We start from the raw sequence: 21,877 nt of genomic DNA, 5'->3' as shown, positions 1-21,877 counted from the left end.
ATAAGATTTGGCACAATCCATAAATGTGCGAATTGGCTATAATAAGGTAATTTATAAGCCTGCTATTCTATATTCTATAATAATATGTCAAATTGCATTGTTCCGGATGGGAGCAAAACCTTCTGTTTAATCATCTTCCCTTTATTAATTTCCTTCGATGTTTTTGTACACATGATCTCAAGAAGGTACTGAACGAGAACAGTGGCAGTTTTTCATGTCTGGTCATTATTATTATATACAGGATCTCCAATAAAGGAGTTATAGCCTGCGGGTTAAGCGATCATTATGATATTCTGTACCCGCAAAAAGCTAAAACAAAAGGCCGGCTGTCACAAAACAGTCACATCTAGGGACCTCAAAACCTACTCTAATGAGGCCTTTAACCAAGAACTGGAGAGCCTAGACTGGTCACTAGTTGAAGAAACATGGCTTGGATTCAAAACCAAATTCTCATCAATACTAAACAACATGGCCCCCTAAGAACCACCAGCGTTAAAAATCGCGCTGAGCCATGGATGCACTCGGACATACTGACCGCTATGAAAACCAGAGACAAAAAATGCTCTGAACTTCATAAAAGTCTGTCAAAGCTTGCCAAAAGCTCCAACAGTGATCTCCAAGCCCACATGGTTAACACTATGATCGCCGTGGACGAGTTTACATGTCATTCCTAGCCATGCTCATTCTGCCGAAGACGCCGTAACTCGTCTTTGATGTCAATATTTCAAAAATCTGTCATCAAAATCATATTTCCTTTCCGGAGCCCTGAGACACACTGCAAAGCTCCACTCAACTCTCTAGCGGTTCAAGAGCGCCATCTGGTGGCCGATCGGCAGATCGCCAGCCGGAAATTAACCTTTGAACCGGTAGTGCTCATCCATATGTGGTCCGGGCACTCGCTATCGTTAGAGAGACTCCGTATTGACACAGTGAACATCGATCGGTGCCAGGGGAGGAAACTAACTTTTTGGCTTACCAGCCAACTGGCGAGTATCTGATTTTTTTTACCAGCCAAACAGATTTTTTACCAGACAAAAAAAATCGCTAATTGTGATAATTACTTCTTTGTATGTCAAGCCGCGTCAATGTTGTGTATGCATCTGGGTAGGCACACTGTGCCTTTAAGACAGCACGGTGGTCTTACGACAGTGCTGTGAAGTACCGTCAAGTGTTGTGGTAACGTCAGTTGGGTTGGTGTGCTGTTGTGCACAGGGTTAGAAATTAACATTTTTTTTCAAGGGCTTTTTTTGCCCCCCTTAATTGATTTTCGGGGGCTTTTTTTTGTATTTCGGGGGCACAACATTTTTATAATGAAAATTAACATAAAGATTATAAAACATTGTTGACACTTTTTTTTACAGTCTTCGTCCCTATGTTTGATAACGTAATGTTAATGTCTCCATATATAGGGCTCTACGCTAACCTTTTTCCCAAGGAGCACATGTGCTCCTAAATATAAAAAATAAAAATAAAATCTAAATACAAATTTAGGAGCACACAGAAATTTAGGAGCACAGTGACAATTGTTCAAGTAACACACACACACACACACACACGATGTGTGACATCATGGCTTGGTTTCATGTTTTGAGGTACCTTCAATTATCTGTAAATAATACATACATACTCTTATCTAAATAGATTAAATATTATTGTCCCTGAGGGCAAGTGTGAATGAATGAATGAATGAATGAATGAATGAATGAATGAATGAATGAATGAAAACTTTATTAACAGATTGCAGAATGGGTACAGTGCAGTACAGCTCAATACATACAATTGTTAAGGGGATGCAGACCAGAGAAAGACTTTCGTCTTGTTTCCACCAGGGTCCCCCATTTCCAATTCATCTTAACATATATGACATACATGACATACAGATAGACAGTACTGCTACATCTATACATTTATGACATACCAGATTTGCAATTACAGTACTGTATTTGTGATACAAAAAGAGTCCAGAAAGAAAAGAGTATATACATTAGGCGTAGAAACTGTACATTGGATTAGGTAGGTGGGGGTGGGACTGTACATTGGAGGTGGTTGGGGGGGGGGGGGGGGGGGGGGGGGTAGGAGTGGGGGGGGGGGGGGGGTGTTGGGTAGGAGGGGTGGGTGGGGGACACTGTATAACTGTACAAACAACACTGTACATTGGATTATGGGACTGTACATTGGACTGTACATTGGAGGTGGTTGGGTGGGTGGGGGGGGGGAAAGTTGTGTTGTTGTCTTGATATATCTACAAATAGCAGACGAATAACCGGTTGCCTCTGGATCAATGAATGTCTAATATTGAATAATATTATTAGATTTTTAACATCCCTAATTCCAACAGTCAAGAGGCTTGTTTCAAATTGATGAAAAACCCCACACACGCAACGTTTGTGAGTATAGGCTCTGGCCAGATCGATCAATGAAATACGTTGCGCGCTCAGCGCTGTGGAATGAAGGAAATGCGCATCGGGATCGGATTTGGATGTTACAAATTGGAGTTGTGTTACAAATGGAACGGTCTTTCCCCGCCGAACACAAGTTACTTAACGTTACACAGGTCGCGCTATGCAGATGCTTAGCTTGCTAACGTTAAGATAGCAGTGTAATGCTTGATGAGAGCAGAGCGCTCTGTCTGTGTTCGCAGCACCTCTCAAGTGCCTGGAAGCATCTCCCTGTAACACGCAGCGGGCCCCGCCTCCCTCCTCCTTGGAACAAACATTCCACCCAAAAACTGAATTTCAGTCCAGTTTCAATCTGAACTATTAACAGCGGAGCTGTTTTGTAATCTTCACAATCACTCGTCTGTCTCGCACACTGCAAGTAATTGATTTTTCCGGTTCGCACACACACATATTATTAGGGGCAAATACGAAGAAATGCTCGCACTGTAGAGCATAATAATTATATATATAATTAGTAAACTGTCGGGGGCTTTTTTTGCCCCCCTTAACTGATTATCGAGGGCATTTGGTCAATTTTCGAGGGCATTTTGCCCCAAGCCCCCGTTAATTTCGAACCCTGGTGCACAGTGCACTGGTTGAGCTAGCCCCTTTCGTGACTGCGATGTGCAAGCCAGGGGCTTTTGAGCATGAAATAAAATGTCTAACCTTACGTCGTAGTCCGGTGCTTTTTTGGAAACATTATAGTCATAACAGATACACCTAGCTGGCTGCTTTGAGCACACGGGGCTAACGTTAGCTAGCAAGCAGCTATAGCTAAAACGCTAACTAGAAGCTAACCACTGTATACAGTTCCAGTAGACTAACATTACACCTCTGTGATTTAAATGTGTCCTTAGTAACTTATACTCGAGGGTTGTACTAGGGTTGGATGCAGTTCCCCGTTGGTCAGTCTGTCTATTTTCCATCTTCTGCTGTGTTTAACGTTATCTGTTTGCGAGTGCTCCTGATGGCTAGCCTAGTACCGCGGGACTTTTATTATTATATGTCCACGGGTTGGCCAGTACTGCGCAAACGTTTATTAAACATTATATGTCCGCGGGTGGTCTTGTGCAGTGCTCTCGTGGCACTGTCAACTAAAGCGAACACTCAGAAGACGCGCACCGTTTGCCAGTGCAGTGATTGCAGAATGTTTTATTTTTTTGTATACTCGCCAGCAGGGGAGGAAACTAACTTTTTGGCTTACCAGCCAACTGGCGGGTATCTGATTTTTTTTACCAGCCAAACGTAAAAAATACTAGCATTTGGCCAGTAAAGTGGCCTAATTTCCTCCCCTGGGTGCAAATAACTCGAAAAAACAACATGATTTGGACGTATATACTATTATACAACCTTGAAATGGATCGGGCATTTCTCCATCCCATAATAGAAAAAATTCTGTTCCACGCTCATCTGCCAGCGGCGCGAGGAAGCCACGGTAAGATTCAGCGTTATATTCTAACGTCTTCTATACTAACTAATCTGATGAACATATGACCCACACTAGATGAATCATCTAACGCTGCCCACGGAATTATAAACGATCCCCCGCCCATCCGATCATCATCAGATGATGCGTAGAAACTTCTAGAACCACGTCCAGTTGAAATTTTTTATCTCGCACAGATTCCTACCAAACTGTACCATAATGCATTTAGGGCTATAAATCACGTTCTGAAGAAAGCTGCAGAAAACGATAAAAACACACTTATACTTTAGACCATATTTTAGTATGAATATGTGAATGAAAAAGTTTAACGTTGCTACACCCTGAACAATACATATAGGACATTGAATGGGCCATAATAATGGCAATTTAGCAATAGAATTAAAAAAGTTATAGCCCTGCAAAGAAGGGGAACTTCTCCATAGACAAATAGAGCTGGCGAGGGATGGTAAATTATGAATTTAACCCATGGCGATTAAAGTGTTAAACTCAAACAACAAAGAAACAGGCTAAGAAACGATGTAAACACCATGATCAAATCTGCAAAATAAAATGTCATCAATGATAAAGCTGAGGAAAACAAAAACAAACCCTGTGAACTTTGGAAATTACTCAACAACCAACTAGGCTGCAGTAAAAAACTAAAAACCAGATTTACAAACATCAACATAAAGACAAAAAACACTCTCATCACAGACAAGCTTGATGTCGCCAATTACTTAAACATTTTCTTTACAAACATAGCCACAACACTAAACTACCCTCCCACTCTGGGCATTTTGGGGTAGAATATAACACATCCTAGCCTTCTACAAAAACCTAGGGGTCCACAAAGACAACTTCAAACTCGATATTATGGTAACAACAGATGAGGTGCTAAAAAAACGGAGTGCCCTCCAACCTAACACCACTTGTAAGGGTCCGCCTATTCTAGGACCCTTCCCCCCTGTCTGTACTCCTCAAGAGCCCCCACCTTTTCACATTCTCTCCCATGGTCTCCCTCCACTCATGGACAATATTCCTCCGCCTATTCTAGGACCCTTCCCCCCTGTCTGTACTCCTCAACAACCCCCACATTTACCCCCACCTTTGCACAGACATCTGTACCTCCCCCTGCTGGACCACGAAAGTCTTTCTCTGGTCTGCCTCCCCTTAACAATTGTATGTATTGAGCTGTACTGTACTGTACCCATTCTGCAATCTGTTAATAAAGTTTTCAATCAATCAATCAATCAATTCACCTGAACTTCCCCTTATCTCCCTCAGGCATACCCTCCTGGTGCACTGGTGTATCTTTAATGTCTACATGTCTCTCTGTGCCCTTCCCCTGCTACTTTGTCTCTTGTTCCCTTGTTGATTGTTATGTTTACTCTGTCTAGTGTTCAGTCTTTTGTTCTGTGTTCTAGGGCTGACCGCTATTAGTCGATTAGTCGACTAATTGGTCGAAAGGAGCCGTAGTCGACTAGCCAACCTCTTAGTAAAAAAAATAAAAATAAAAAAAAAGATTCTAATTATTATTATTATTTTTTTATCATTCTTTCCAAAAGAAAAGAGGCCTAGAAGCGTGGCTAACGCTAATGGCACGCATACCAGAGGTTAACTGCCTACGAAAACAGGCACAGAGGCACTGAAAGAGGATTTCACCCATCTAATGAACACACTACTAGACTAGACAAATATCAAGATGTGTCCATCAGTGGACCAATTGCATGCTTTTGCAGAGGACAAGACGCCTTCAGTCGACTCCTTCAGACATTAAGCACCCCCCACAGCCCAAATGGAATGATACAAATTTTAAATAAAAACAAATAATAATAATAATAATAATAATAATAATAATAATAATAATAATAATAATAATAATAATAATAATAATAATATTATATATATATATATTTTTTTACCAATAGTCGACTAACGGCAAATTTTGGCCAATCATAGTCGACCATCCAAATCAAATGTTCTTGTCTAGCCCTGTGTTGTATTGTGTTCTAGTCTAGTTTATTTCCCCAGTGTGTTTGGCCTTGTGTTTTCCTGTAGCCCTGTGTGTTAGTTCTGCTTTCCCTCTCATGTGCGTCTCGTTTTGCTAATTGCCCTGCTGTCTCTCTAGTGTTAATTGTTCCCCCTATATCTGGTGTGTGTTCCCTAACCTTTTTTGTGGGTTCATTGTTTGAGATTCCTGTTTGCTGTTTGATGTTGCTTTGCTCTCTGTCTCACCCTGTCTCCCGTGATCCAGTTTTTGCCTCATAGTAAGTGTTCCCAGTGTTAGTGTTTGTTTTGTTACTTTCCTTGTTTTTGCATTTACAGTTCGGTTTTTTGGTTAGTATTTATTTTGTAGTTAGGTTTTGCAATCCTTTTCTTGCCAGCCTTGCTGAGTTTGTTCTTGTCCTTTGGAGAATCCTTTGTTTGTTGTTACTGCTCCTTTTTGAAGTAAAGCTATTTTTGTTTCACTTCACCCCTGGCTCCACATCTCGTCTGCCTATCTGCCTGTGCTCACCTGTTCTGTTCTGCTATTGGGCCCTCTACCAACACGATCCCTAACACAACTGGCCATTACAATATCCCCTCCAAATTCCTCAGAGACTCAGAAGCCACCGTCACCCCAGTCATCACCCACATAATAAACCTCTCCATAAAACAGGGACACGTCCCCAAAGATTTCAAAATTGCAAGAGTGACCCCCCTGCACAAAAAAGGCAGCAAATTAGACCCAGGCAACTACCGCCTTGTTTCTATTCTTACCTCCATCTCGAAAGTTATGGAAACTATTTTCTACGAACAGGTCTAAAAGTACCTTGAAAGATAAAAGCTAATCTACAAATTCCAATCAGACTTCAGAACATCCCATTCCACTGACACATGGCTTCTCTATTTGAACGACCACATCAAACATGAGGTGGACGCCGGCAAATACTGCGGCATGGTCATGCTAGACACTGTCAATCACTCCATTCTGATTGATAAGCTAAAAGCAATTGGTTTTGATAGTTCATCAGTGAGCTGGATGCAATCCTACCTGGAGGGGAGATAACAGATTGTGGAGGTGAATTGTACACTATTCCCCCCCCCTCCCAGTGAGCTGTGGTGTTCCACAAGGAAGCATACTAGGACCGTTACTGTTCCTAATTTATGCAAATTACATGTCATCAGTTTAGGACTGCAACTTGTTCCTGTTCGCGGACGACTCAGCCCTGCTGGTCTCTGACAGGGACAAGTTGCAGGTTGAAAAAGCCCTCAGCTCTGAACTCGGCAGAATCTGCACCTGGCTCGCTGATAACAAACTATCATTATACCTGGGTAAAACAGAATCCATTCTCTTTGGATCAAATAACAAACTCAGCGACAGAGTACAGCAACTTGCAATGGGCCTGGTCTACAAGATACACCACACCACTAAGATACCCATGTGCATGTCGAAATACTTCCCAAAGGTCAGTGAATTCCACGACCACAACACCAGAGGGAGTTCCACAAATCATGTTCAGGGCTGGGCGATATGGCAAAAAATCATATCGCGATAACGATATGATAATGTTATCATATCACTCGATATTGATAATTATCGAAATTGTTATAAGTAGAAAAAATATATATATATATATATATTTTTGTTTTGTTTTTTAACAACAGATGTATGTTTATTTTGCAGCAATTCTTTGTCGTTGCCGCAATCTTTAGTGTTACATCCCCTCACACTCCAGTTCTCAGGCTGCAGCTGGTTTAAAAGCTAAAGTAAACCGGCTTCTCTGCTGGATGTGGCTCCAGGGGAGTTGAACAGTTCTGGCTCTGCTAGTTTCTTTTCTATCTTTTGGCGCTTTTTTGGTGGACAAACCACCGCACATGTGCACCGTGACTCGTGACTGGAGTCTAGCTCTGCTAGCACACATAGTCTACTGTGTACAGACGGTTTCAAACTGTATTTTAAATTAGAAAGCAAACAAAATAAATGGACAAGAGAAAAAGAAATCTCAATTTGGTCAGTATTGTCATTTGGACAAGCAAAGCCATTACTTTAAGTGGCAGGCAAGAAAGACAAGTCTGTCCACTGTCTCTGGTTTTAAAACTGCCCTGTTGCAGGTCAAAAAAAAAAAAAAAATGATATTTTATTTTTTCTATATATATTTTTTCTATATCGATTATTAAAATATATCGCGATATTTATCATTATCGTTATATCGCCCAGCCCTATGTTCAACCCAGATTCGGCTCAAACAAGGGACTAAACACGTTTCGCAATTATGCCACAACAATGTGGAACACCCTACCCACAGCTGTAAAATTATGTGAATCCCTACGCTCCTTCAAAACCGCTCTCAAAGAGCACCTACAGGTGGCTGCAATTAGAAACTGGCCCCGGTAAATGTCCAAACATTTACGTTTTTCTGGTCTGCATCCTTTTAACAGTTGTTTGTATTGAGCCGTATCATATTGTACCCATTCTGCAATCTGTTAATAAAGTTTTCAATCAATCAACCATGAATGAATTAGCTATATTACAAGGTGAAATCAGGGGAGCACCACCCAAATTAAAAACGCAAATATGTTATTTCCCTGGCCCCCATGGTGCTCTCAGTATCATTGTTTGCTCTCACTAATATTTTGGTCTGTCTTAGACCATAATCATAACATATGTATGAGTTCTTATTGGGCATAGTTCCCCTTTAATAAGCTTGTTTTTGCTGTGTAAATTTGACCAAGGGGGATCCCCAAATCCTTTTACTGAGCTCTTGTGTGAAAGAGGATATTCTATTACCTTGTGTGTTTGTGTGTGTGTGTGTGTGTGTGTGTGTGTGTGTGTGTGTGTGTGTGTGTGTGTGTGTGTGTGTGTGTGTGTGTGTGTGTGTGTGTGTGTGTGTGTGTGTGTGTGTGTGTGTGTGTGTGTGTGTGTGTGTGTGTGTGTGTGTGTGTGTGTGTGTGTGTGTGTGTGTGTGTGTGTGTGTGTGTGTGTGTGTGTGTGTGTGTGTGTGTGTGTGTGTGTGTGTGTGTGTGTGTACATTTTCTAAAGATTCCCCCTCATTTGTCCTTTAAAAATATGCATGGGGTAAGCGGCACCCATGTCTCACGCTTTATCTTTCTCCAAACAGATTGTGTCCCAGAGAAAACTCTCCAAAGCACTGCTCAGACAGGGTGGCACTGTAGGCAAGGCCATCATCACGGTAAGACCTCTTTATACCCTTCACCACCCCCACCCACTCCCCACCCTCCAAACACTCAACCCCCCTCCATCCCGTCTCTGGGGCTTTGATTACACACACCTTCTTGTCTGGGTGTCAGTCAAGAGGGAAGACTGTCAGGTTTCAAACAGAAGGTAGAGACGACTTTGAACTGTACAGTAACAGTAATCCAGAACTATTTTATTGCACTGTAAAGAAACTGTGATTTTATGTCTGCACTTATGTGATCAATTCATCATTCATGTCTTTCACATTCTACTAAAACTGAATCAAACCATAAACAAGGTGGCCTGTTGGGATGTTAGATCCTAATGTGAAAAACTGTGATTTTATATGTCTGCTCATTTTATCCTTGCTATTATTTAACTTATTTTTACTTTTATCTGTATGCCCCACTATACGCTGGGTGCATACTATAACCGGTATCATGTTTTGTAACAGATTGCAGTTATTATTATTATTATTATTATTATTATTATTATTATTATTATTATTATTATTATTATTATTATTATTATTATTATTATTAATTATTATTATTATTATTATTATTATTATTATTATTATTATTATTATTATTATTATTATTATTATTATTATTATTATTATTATTATTATTATTATTATTATTATTATTATTATTATTATTATTATTATTATTATTATTATTATTATTATTATTATTATTATTATACCTGTACTACCTAAACCCTTTATTGTGTGTATACCGTAACAGGATTTGATTGTTGAGTCACCGGGCTTGTTTCTTCCTATCCTTTCAGCTGTAGGCTTACATTGGAGAGGGGGAGTCGGGTTTCCCTGGACCTGCTCTATCACTATAGACCAGTGGCCGACATTGGGTGTGGGGACCCCCTGGGGTCCTTGAAGGAGGTTCCAGGGGATCCCCGGCAGAATGAGGAATAGTTTATTGTCACTATTATTTAATCCGCTAGCAGTGTGTAAGAATCACTGTTTCAGGAACCGGCTACATTGATATGGATCATGTGTCTGTGATGTGACGTGTCTGTACATCTACGTCGGTTTTGAGTTATTTTTCAATGAGGAGTATGTTGGACAGGGCTGATGATGTGTCCGTCTCGGGCAGAAAAGTTCAGAGAGGATGAACTCTTGGAACTGATGGATACATCACCATCACAGTTTTGTTGCGGTTTCGGCAAAACAATTATGGTGGGTTCTAATTTTAAAATAAACCAACGGACACTAATACCTTCCATCAAATTTCTATCTATTCAGTGATGCATTGATGTAGCATCACTCTCTCCACTGTTATCTCACTACCTACAGTATAGAGGGTTCTGCACTAAATCAACAACAATTGTTTTGGGACAAAATCTTAACAAATGGGGGTTGTGGGTCTTAATGCATGTACTGTATATTTGGGGGTATGTATGCTGTGCACCATACTCATTCACTCTCTTTTTCTATGGCTTCACTTTAGCCATGTTCACGCTGTGTTGTGACTTTTTGATAGTAATATAATTTGAACAGCTTGAAATATCATTTATTATTGTAGCAAAAGGTGTGTAATTGGCATAAATGTGTTCTATAATAGCCTTAATGGAGATTCACGTTAAATTGTTTATCATATTGTTTAGAATAAACTTACATTATAGGCTATATTCTGTAACGCACCATTTTTGCCCCCAGTGGGAAGTCAGTTGAGCGCAGGCATAGGCCCCACGCTCCAACGCTAATTAGAGACGCGTGCCACCTGTAAAAGGGTGTGTTTGATCCTTCGGGAGAAGTGACAGTTTTGTTTGTTAGAATAGAAGCCATGCCTTGCTGCTGCTCTGCCTAGAGAACCTGTAAAGGGAAAACCAAATTAAACTAAATGGATTTGAGAACTACATTTCTGCCTCCTGGTCGTGAATGAAAAATGAAGAACAAAAACTGTGAAATATGAATAATCATATGTGTTTTAATAAGAAGAGGATCTTGAACAGTTTATTGTGCAAACAAAGTGGTGCCGAAACCAGGGAGAATTTAAGTATATTCTACACGGAAGGACTAATTGGATAAAGAATAAGAATGACTGAACTAACAAGATTGAAGGCTATCCGAGGAGCAGTAAGGACGTCTGTAACCAAGTTGCTGAACAAGATAGACGAGCAGATAGGAGCAGAGGCCCCATGTCTGCCCGACTTGGAGGAAAGCAAATAAATATTAGTCGTCAAGGAGACGACTCTAAATGAACATGATCAGGACATTGCAGCAGCGACGGAGGAGAAGGACCTGGTTGAAGAAGTGACCACGGCTCTGGACTATATGGACCGAATAATCAAAAGGAAAACTCAGATCAACAGGTTGGTGCGCGACTCGCTCATAAAGACAGAAGAGGAGCGACAGAGAAGAGTGAGCGAAGGGAGCTCACACTCACACTCAAGTAGATCAGATCATATCAGACTTCCGAAATTGATAATCGGAAAATTCAGTGGTGATATAAGCCGATGGCAAGACTTTTGGAATCAATTTAAAGTGTCGATTCACAATAACACCACCCTGAGTTCAGCTGACAAGTTCAGCTATTTGAAGTCATTATTGACAGACACGGCCGCAAACGTAGTCGCAGGATTATCTTTATCCGACGAGAACTACGACAATGCAATTGCAATGTTGATGGAAAGATTTGGCCGTAAAGATTTGATCATAAACGCACACATGAACACGCTGAAGCTAAATGCGGATGTCACTCCACTCCACTCCTGATTGTTGTTGAGACTAAGCTTTCCATTGCCATTGGAACCACAGAAAGCACGCCATTCAAAAAGGTTTTTACCTTTCAATACGTTTTTCTCCCATCCCCCAATTTAGTCATTATGCCAATTCCCTTCCTGGTCGTTGCACTGCTCTACTGGTGTAGATTACCACATGCCTCCTCTGTGTGGAGTTGCCAGCCGCTACTTTTCTCCTGACAGTTAGGTGTTTCACTGGGAGAGCGTAATGCGCATGGAGGTTCTCGTTATCTCCCCCAGACCCCCTCCTTGCTGAACAATAGGAGTCACTGTTGCAACAACCAGGACTCATACCCCACCATGCCCACCCACGAACACTGCCAATTGTGTTTGTACGGACGACTGACCAAGCCGGAAGTACCGCTGACACCGGGAATTGAACCCCGGCTCTCTGCTGTGGTAGGCGAGTGCTTATACCTCTACACTACCCTCTGCCCCAAGTACATACTTTTTAAGTAAAGGCAATAACTCTATCGGTGACTGTGAATTTAGGAGTTATGAAAGAGGAGACCCAGGGCTTTCGATGGACATCGAAATTTCATAAAACGACATTATATCTCACTGGTCGAGCTATGGACATTATCTGTGACTGTACTTACAGTAGATTTCATTCACAGTCCTTGCTGCCTTGTAACGGGCGCCTGGTGGTACTAAATCCACATTTAATATTCCTGATATTCTATATTTTATATTAATATTTCTAATTTCAAAAGTACTGTACAAAAAACCCTGTAATTTTTTGTACACTTGATTATGTGTCCCACTTACTTAGCATGGTGTTATTCACTGTCAATGGTGGAAAAAAAAGATAATAATAATTTATATTCTCCTTTGGTTCATTACAATTTACTCAAGCATAGTAACAGACACAATAGTTCTGACACTGGAAATACATTCCCTGAGGTCCATAGAGGTCCCTAAATACCAAGAACATGCAAATGAAAAAAATTAAGTGCAATCCTCTGGAGTACAGTGTCATGATACTTCAATGTTATGTATGATACTTGTAATTTTTCCTAATAAAATCAAATCAAGCTGTCAAATAAAATTACTGTAGCTTTACTGACCAGGTCAGATAAGGCAGTGAAGGCACACAGCATGTCTTCTAACTTGTGTCCCTCAATCACCTAACACACCCATGGGTTAGTCTGCGCACCTGTAATAGTTACGCTAGTGGATGATCAACGACGGTCACTCTCATGCCTAGTAATGAAGGTCAACATTGAGTGGACAGAGACAGTTGGGAAAACAGAAGCCAGAATGTCTTGACCAAACAGGGTCTAAATGGAGACTGTCTCACTGGGTTGCCTCGCCCTACGCGGAAATGGATGCACCGGAACCAGTGAGTGGAGGTGAGGGTGCACTCCACATGAGGTGTTGTAACCTCCTGGGCCTTGTGGCAAGGCGCCATTCATTTGCACATCTGCTATGCAGTTATATCTGTCTACCTTTGCAGAGTTCTGAATGTGGCTGCCAGTACCTCCTTCAGGGAACGGGCATCGCTACATAATAGGCAAAGTATAACTATTCCCCTGTGCCAGTGAGGCGTATGCCCCGGCCAGGGAGATGTCATATATCCCCACCAGATGGCTTAGCCTTGGGCATGCCATCCGAGCAGTCTCCTCCCTTTCATGCCTGACCTTAGCAGCTTGCAGGGTCAGCCATGTTTAGGCTCCATCTGGTGCCTAAAGCAAGGGGTGGCGATGTTTCTTTGTTTTTGTTTCTTTGTTTTTGTTTCTTTGTTTTTACTTTGCTCCCGACTACTGTCAGTGACTTCGGGTCATTGAGAAGCGCTGTATAAATTAAATGAATTATTATTATTATTATTATTATTATTATTATTATTATTATTATTATTACGTAGCACCTGGCGGTATCCCTAGGCAAAGGGTGTATGTAGTTTGTTTGTGTGGTAGCCTACCAACTCACAAGGGGTTTGGTTGGCACACACACTTTGAGTGGGTTCGTACGGTGACGTCTCATTGGAATGCCAGGGCCATGCAAACCCTCGGGAGTGCTTTGAGGAGCTGCATCTGTCTGGTTTCCTTGCGGTGTGTCTTACAGTGTCCCTGTACATATGGAATATGTAACTGGATGGAGAAATAGTCTCGATACGATAGCTAGAACGTACATTGTAATATTGGTTCTCTGAGTGAAGAGACTATCTGTCCATGTCAAGGCCGCTCGGAAACCCATTCCAATCAATGTTAGCCAGTGAGTCTGTACATACCTAGGCCTTAACCCCTTAAGCCAGATCCATAGTTGTATGACTTGGCCATAATAAGGAAATGTATAGGCCTGATATTCTATATTAATATTTCAAATTGCATGTGTCCGGATGGCAAAATTCAGTACTGTATCTACAAAAATACCTACTAATACTAAATCATCTGCCCTTTATTAATTAGCTTAGATTTTTTGTACACGTTATCTCAACTCAAGAAGGTGCTGAATGAGCTAATTATTCACGTCTGGTTAATGTTGGCATGGTGTTATTCACTGTCAAATATTGAAGGAAAAAAATATATCTAATCATTTATATTCTGCTTTTGTTCATTACAATTTACTCAAGCATAGTAACCCTGAGGTCCATAGATGCCCTAGATACCAAGAACATGCACACATGGACCTTGTAGAAGTGGAGCAATCTTGCATTTACTTAGGTATGTACTTTTAGGTGAATTTTCTGAAAATACGGCTAGGGCTGGGCCACATAATGGTGGGTAACCCCTTAAGCCTGTTCTGTTCAGTACCGGTTTGCGATACATTTCACGTCATAAATAGATAAATACAGTCCATATTAATTAATGTTGCGTTTATTTTTCTAATGTAGCCAAGAGTAAAGACCCTAACCCTGGGGAGCTCCAGTAGCTCACCGCATATCTCGGCGCTATTTCTGCGTCGGGGAAAACCGTGCTGCGTCACGGATCTGGTGGACTCCGAGTTCGATTCCCGGACCCGCCGTCATTTGCCAGAATGTCTTCCCCTGCTCTATATCCCGTTTCACCCTGTATCTGTCGGTCATGCTTGACCAGAAAAGCGATAAACGCTAAAAATAAATAAATAAAGTTTAAAAAAAAAAAGACCCTAACCCTGTCAAAACAGCAGTCAAAGTCTATATTTTCAGCACTACGTTTGTTTACCAATGATTTGAAGTGTTATTAGTGAAATATGAGTTAATACAAATCTTGCATCGGTAACGTAAGGTAACTAAGGTTATCCTATAACCCTAGTTATATGATACTGGCTGAGCGTCTCGCTCTGCCTTCTGAGATAACCCATTATCTCCAGCACCTAGAGTGCTCCGGGGAACAAAACAAATGCACCCACTTGCACGTGACCACGCCACTCCCATGCGTCCCCTATATTACGCCGGAAGTGGTCACGCCTCACCCTTCCCAACCCTTCAATTTCCATAAGCGGAAAACATCCAAGGGACCTCAGGGCGCTAAAGAGCGAGACACTCAGCCAGTATCATATAACTAGGGTTATAGGATAACCTTAGGTTATATATCAACTGGCTTCGCGTCTCGCTCTGCCTTCTGAGATAAAGGGCAGAGCGGACGCGTGGCCCCGACAAATGCACCCCCTGAGGGCCCGTAAGCCCCAGCCAGGGAGGAGGGGAGTCCCGTCCACCCGCCCATCCTAACGAAGGGGGGGAGGCAGTCAACTCCACCAAAGTGCGAAAAAAGGGGAACCAGGCACCCCTGAACACACAGCGCAAGCGGGACCACGTGTGACACACCCCTGCTAGCCCACCTGATGACGGGATGCAGGAGAGGTCCCGGACCCAACGGCGCCTGCTCAAGAGGCTCAAAAGGGGCCTCCTAGATTATGGTGATGTTTTATACATGAATGCCTGTTCCACCTCACTACACATGTTGGACACTGCTTACCATGGGGTATTAAGATTTATTTCTGGATATAGATCACTTACCCATCATTGCACTCTGTATGCTAAAGTTAACTGGCCGTCCTTGACTGCCCATAGACTGCCTTATTGGTACACCTTCATTTATAAAGCAATTATTGGTCAGCTCCCTTTTTACCTCGGTTCATACCTCACCATTAGGGTGACCACCTGTCCCGCGATTCGGGACAGGTGGATTTCTTTTTATAATTTTGTTTTTCAAATATTATTATTTAATTTTTTAAATGTTGTTAATTTAATGCCTCGTTCCAATACCATCTTATATTTAAAATAAAAAAATCGGGCGGCATCACAAACCAATGCATTTGCGCAGCCAGAGCAGCTCACTCGAGTCTCGCGAGTGGCAGCTGTGTGTGTGACGTGAGTACGTGACTGACGTCAGTCACTTGAGTAGTCAGAAGACCGCCAAATATTACTGATACAAGTTGTTTAGCTAAAAAAAACTCCCTGCTGTCCTCACTCTTTTTTCTGGTTCTAGGTCTAACAGAGTGACAGCCAATGAAATGGGTGCATTTGTCACGCTGTCCAAGGCAGACCACGTGAGCGGATCGGCGCGGCCGAGAAATCCGCTCTTCGCTCTTTAAAGCTTGGTCCGCTCCGCTAATCGCTCATGTTGACCCCGCCCCCAAGTCGCTCTCCGCTCGCTCCCCGCTCACCTTGAATCGAGCGCTCCCCACTCCCCGCGCCAGATCGCTCAGCAGTTTTTTTTTATTTTTTTTGGAGCATGGTGTAAATTAGCTCAAACTACAACAGTCTACACCCCCTGGGCCCCTTAACAATTGTTTGTATTGAGCCGCATTGTAATTGTAGCCATTCTGCAATGTTAAATAACGTTGTTTATCCATTCACTATCTCTATTAAGCGATGATAGGCTAGCCGAGCCACAATGCTATGGTCGCGGCCATTAACGTTAGCATGTAAGCTAACGTCAACAACAATGGCGTCGATATACTTTTTCTAACTGGAGTGAGTGTGGGCGTCTCTACAGTGACAAAGCCTAGGCGAACAGCCTATCACAGGTTCACCCTTCTCATTGGTTGAAAATGGCCTTCATGTTTGTACATCGCCATCTGTTGCTTTGGCATTGTACTGCATGTATATATTACATCAGTGTTAAACCACTGTGAGCGGCCTGGAGTGGATTGGAGCGGAGGAGAACTCTCGCTCCGGACGTCGCGCCGACTCATTTTAAAACCCACTCCTCGCTCACGTCAAAACCGGCCGCTCCGCGCCCCGCGCCGCTCACGCTCCGATCCGCTCACATGCACTGGTCCAAGGTGCTGAACTGCTCTCCCATGCAGCTCCGTGTGGACGGCTTGAGTCCCGCTCTGTTCTGGGACATGATCGTGTCAAGTCGTGTTATCCACACCACCATTCAAATAGATAATTAATCTGCAGTCTATATTCGTTGTTATTGAGTTAACAGTTAAGTTAACATATGTTAAGTATTTTTATACATGGTTATGGCTTTATTGTTTTAAAATGTCTATTTCTTATTTTTTGTATCCTATTTTATTGATGTCACTGCAACAACAAGGCAGAGGAGCCAAGACACAATAATTGCATATAAATTGATAGTTTATTACGGAGCTGTCGGTCCGTAAAAATAATGCCAACATTAAACGGTCAGATAATAGACTCATATTGGTTGCGCACGGCATAATCGATAGACCGAGACCGGTCTAGAGAGAGAGAGACCACCACCACCATTCAATAGATAATTAATCTGCAGTATTCGTTGTAATTGAGTTAACAGTTAAGTTAACATATGTTAAGTATTTTTATACATGGTTATGGCTTTATTGTTTTAAAATCATTAATAAAAACATTATTATATTGTGAAGATCAACCATCGCATTCAGTCTCCTCTCTTCTACACTTCACTGCTAATAATGCTCAGGAACAGACCTTGACTACGCGGACGACATCAGCCTGCTCTCTGACCAGGTGGAGCAGGCACAGGAACTCCTGTGCAGAGTGGAGACGGAGTGCGCCAAGGTTGGCCTTAGGCTAAATGCCAAGAAAACCGAGGTCATAATGTATAACATCCTCCCGGATCATCCACCTCTAAGGACAACAGGAGGCTCTGCTCTAAAGGAAGTCAGTGATTTCAAGTACCTGGGCTCGTGGGTCAACTCGTCCGAGCAAGACCTTAAAGTGAGGAAGGCGCTTGAGTGGAGGGCTCTGAACGGCATGACCAGTGTGTGGAAATCCAACCTCCCCCGTCAAATCAAGCTCAACTTCTTTCATGCAACAGTTGAGTCTGTCCTTTTGTATGGCAGTGAATGCTGGACCTTGAAGCCCACCCTGCAGAAGTCCTTGGATGGGTGCTACACCAGAATGATGCGCGTGGTGCTCAACATCAACAGGGATGAGCATGTCACTAATGCAATCTTGTATGGGGGGGTGCTAAAGGTAAGCGATAAAGTGGCAGTCTGGAGAATGAGGCTGGCAGGTCACTGCCAGAGACACCATTGATTGATTGATTGAATACTTTATTTTGACACAAATCGTATGACAAAAAAACATTTTAAAAGACAAGACAATAACAGTGTCAATAACGCTGGTCAAAAATGGATAAAACACAATAAAGCCAAGGCTTGTTTCCATTGTGGTCCATACATGGAACATAAAAAGGCACAGAAACACAAATGGACATGTACACTGACAGGACACATTCTAATTTTTTTTATAAAAACACCTAACCTGACAACTCATACAGTTAACTAATGTTAAAAGAAAATCCGCAAACCCTTAAAAGCAACTCATGATAAAAGAAATAAAAGCCAAGTTATGATAAAAGAGATAAAAAAAACATTTTAAGACCAATTTGAGTTGCTGCTGAGCCATGTTTTTAGGGCGGATTTTGACCATGAGATGCCAACCAGCAAACTTGTGCTGTGGGAACCAACACACGGGCATCGATCACGAGGACGTCCCACATTAACCTACGTGGACGTACTCAGGAGAGATGCGGGAACAGAAAGCACCGGCGAGCTAGCCAGATGCATGGAGGATCAGGATGACTGGAAGCACCGATGGAGGGCCCGTCCGAGGACGACCTAGATAGATAGAACAGATGGCTGAAAAGACTTAGCTCCTGCTCTTTCTATTAATGGAGTGATTTTATCAGATTACCAAGATTGATGGTTACCTGCTTAATGATGAAAGTGTGATTAAATAAAGATGTTGGTGACATAAACATAGCGGCTGAGAAGGTGATTGGTGAAGCAAGCATCTATACAGTTTAATAAGATTAATAACAAAATGTGCTATATATAGCCTACCGTCTGCGTCGAATATGAAATAAAGGCATTTAAATAATAAATACATTTCTTTAATTTTAATTAGCAAACCCCCCCCTACGTGTCCCGCATTGTCCCGCAAAAAGCAGTGCTGCTGTCCTGCGACTGAACCATTTTGACCTGGTCAGACTACTCACCATCACATCGAACCCATTTTACAGCTTACGATCCCAGGACTATTTATATGCCTCAGTACCCAGAACCCGCACAGAGTTTGGGAAAAGGGCCTTCATGTTCTCTGCTCCCTCTGCCTGGAATGGACTCACTACCATATCTGATTTTAAAGTTCAAATTAAGGGCATTTTAAAGAATGAGATGGGAGAATGTCGCTGCTTCACTGCATAATGTGGTGTTATATTTTATATTTTTAACCTGACCTTCTCTCCCCAGCAACCTCCTGCAAAGCCTCACCTTCCATCCTCTTTCTACCTTTTTACCCTACCCTCCAATCTCCCCCAATCCCATTCAATCTAGTTTGCTTCAGCTCAAATGTATCCCCTTGCCCCACTTTGCCTTTTATGTCTCTGTCTGTGTTTTGTGTATTTTTGTATGTTTGTTTTTGTTTTGCTGCCATTTTGGCCAGGTCTTGCTCGAAAAAGAGATCTTTGAGCTCCGCAGCCAACTGCCGCTGGTTCGCCAGGAACCGTAGATAGGAGGCCCGGTCCCACCCGCTGTGTGTTGCCAACCCTGGACTCGCCAACCGCGCGAGCAGGGTGTCCCGCGGAGCCGGGATATCGCACCCTGACTCTACCAACGAGGCAATCGCACCCAAGGGGGGACCCCGACAGAAAGGGCCGGCCTGATACGGGGAGAGCAGCCATCACCCCAGGTGACATAGGCTCCCCCGCTGAGCATCTTCCCGGCATAGACTGCTGAGGACAGCCTGCTCTGCAGCTGGACATGCAAGGTGTGTGGTCCCCACGCTGCCCGATAGGGTGAGTCCCTACACACGTAGCCCTGTAGTGATATTACTACCACTCAAATCACGCGTGCCTGACTGACCACCGCCGGTCTTCCGGTCGGGGGAGGCACTAATGTAATACCCGGCCTGGCGAGGGCGGGGCTGGGGGAACCCACGCTGCGACCTCTTGGGCTTAGAGTTCCCCATCTGACAAATCTTTTTAGATACAGGGAACCCTGTTCCGTCGACAGACACAACACCAGGCTCACCAAACACAGCATTCTCATAGACAGACCCAGGCCTAGCTAGCAACTGGGTGTCAGCCCCTGTCTCCATGAGAAGCGAAATGTGGGGGCGCTTGCGCTTCACTGGAAGAACGCGGCCCGCAGCCAAAGGGGACAAATCAGAGCCCTGTGTCCCGTAGTGTAGCGGGGGGGAGTAACTGGAGAGCGTGCTAGACACAGCTAGATGCTAGATGGCAACGGTTTTTTTGGGGCGTGCCCATCTAATGTAGCCGATCCCTCGGCCGCCGAGGCTGTCGCCCTTGTGGACACCTGTTTTCCTTGTGCCCAGGGTATCTCAGGCGGGGGAAACATGGCCGCTGGCCGGGGGCCTCGCCGCAGCCGCTGGCGAGGCCGTGCTCTCACCTCTGGCTGTGCGGTGTGGGGCGGTGTGGAGCCCAGGTCAAGTCAAGTCAAGTCAAGAGTTTTAATTGTCATGGCATACAAGTATACAATGAAATGCGGGTGGTCTTGCCCGCAACGATGTGCAATACAGTGGTACAACATATAATAGAATCCAATAAAAAAACAACATTGTGCAATAAACAGGTAACAGGTAACATGGTGTGACATCTCGGTATCTGTACATAGTTATTTACAGAGCATATAGGACATGCTAGGTAGCTTTGGTAGTGCAATACACTGTTCCTGTTGTTATACTAATTTAAAGTGGCCTGTGTTTTGCCCTCGCCCTTGCGGACAGATCAAAAAGTCCATCTGCGGAGATGGGAGCCCTGAGGAGGGGAAGTCTCCTCTCCTCCTCAATGGGAGATTGCTCCAACCAAAGATGCCTGTGAACAAGCGTTGACAGCATTCTAGCCCTCCCTGCGGTTATAGCTTGTGGTTGGGTCAAAAGCTGTATAACCTCAAAAACCTGCGTGATGTTTTTGACATCAGCTGGCCCTAAGGTCCCACCACCCGACACCATTTTGGACAGAAAAGCAGCCAATTGAGCAATGTTATTGGTTGCTGCTAAATTCCGTCCCGCGGCGGTATAAGCTTCATCAGCCCACTCAGCCACCTGCCGGGTCGACTCGCCCTGCGGCGTCGGCTTCCGGGTGGGATACCATTCAACCATGCCAGAGCAAAGGACCGATGCTACCTGCTCCTCTAAGCACGGCACACCTGTCCTGAGCCCTGTCATCAGCCCATCCGGTTAAGAGGAGGGAAGAGTGGTGACAACCCCGGCAGGGCTCATGGGAACGGCGCCCCAAACATCTTAGCATTAGCAGTAGCTGCGCGCTAGGATACTTGGAAAAACATCCAAAAGAGAGTCATGGCGACCACGTTTATCCAAATATCCCGCCCCCCGGCGCCAATATATCACTCGGTCGTCTCACGAGACAACGAGCAGTATTACACATGCCAGTACCAATGCCTGCTAGCGCAGGCCCTACCTGGGCGCGACATGGCTCGACTGCCAACCGTTGCGCGAAGTCCCTCGGTCCGCTGTCATGCGACGAAGAAAACACAGGACAGGACCGCCCGTGCCGAGAAGTTTCCGGGGGCTGGCGAACTTCTGGCGAATTCCCAACATTGTGTAATTTCTCCTTACGCTTCATAACAATCTCCAGTTCAGAAGTGCATCTGAGCTGCTTCCGCGTTGGAAACGAATGAGGAAGGGTGAGGCGTGAGCACTTCCGGCATAAT

At 43.5% G+C, this 21,877-nt stretch overlaps 1 protein-coding gene across 1 annotated transcript in view; it reads left to right on the top strand.

Moving 5' to 3' along the window:
- cpne4a (copine IVa) overlaps positions 1-21,877 on the top strand; it is a gene marked incomplete at both ends in the record, with an annotated part of 402,880 nt that overhangs the window by 73,205 nt on the left and 307,798 nt on the right. Inside the window, one exon of the mRNA XM_084336898.1 lies at positions 8,967-9,038. Coding sequence (XP_084193024.1) covers positions 8,967-9,038 — 72 coding nt within the window. The remainder of the gene's footprint in view (positions 1-8,966; positions 9,039-21,877) is intronic.

This window comes from Notolepis coatsorum (genome assembly GCF_963971535.1).
Source record: "Notolepis coatsorum genome assembly, chromosome: 19".
NCBI lineage: Eukaryota > Metazoa > Chordata > Actinopteri > Aulopiformes > Paralepididae > Notolepis > Notolepis coatsorum.
The sequence above is the reverse complement of the archived record's forward strand: the minus strand, read 5'-3'. Positions and strand labels throughout refer to the sequence as shown.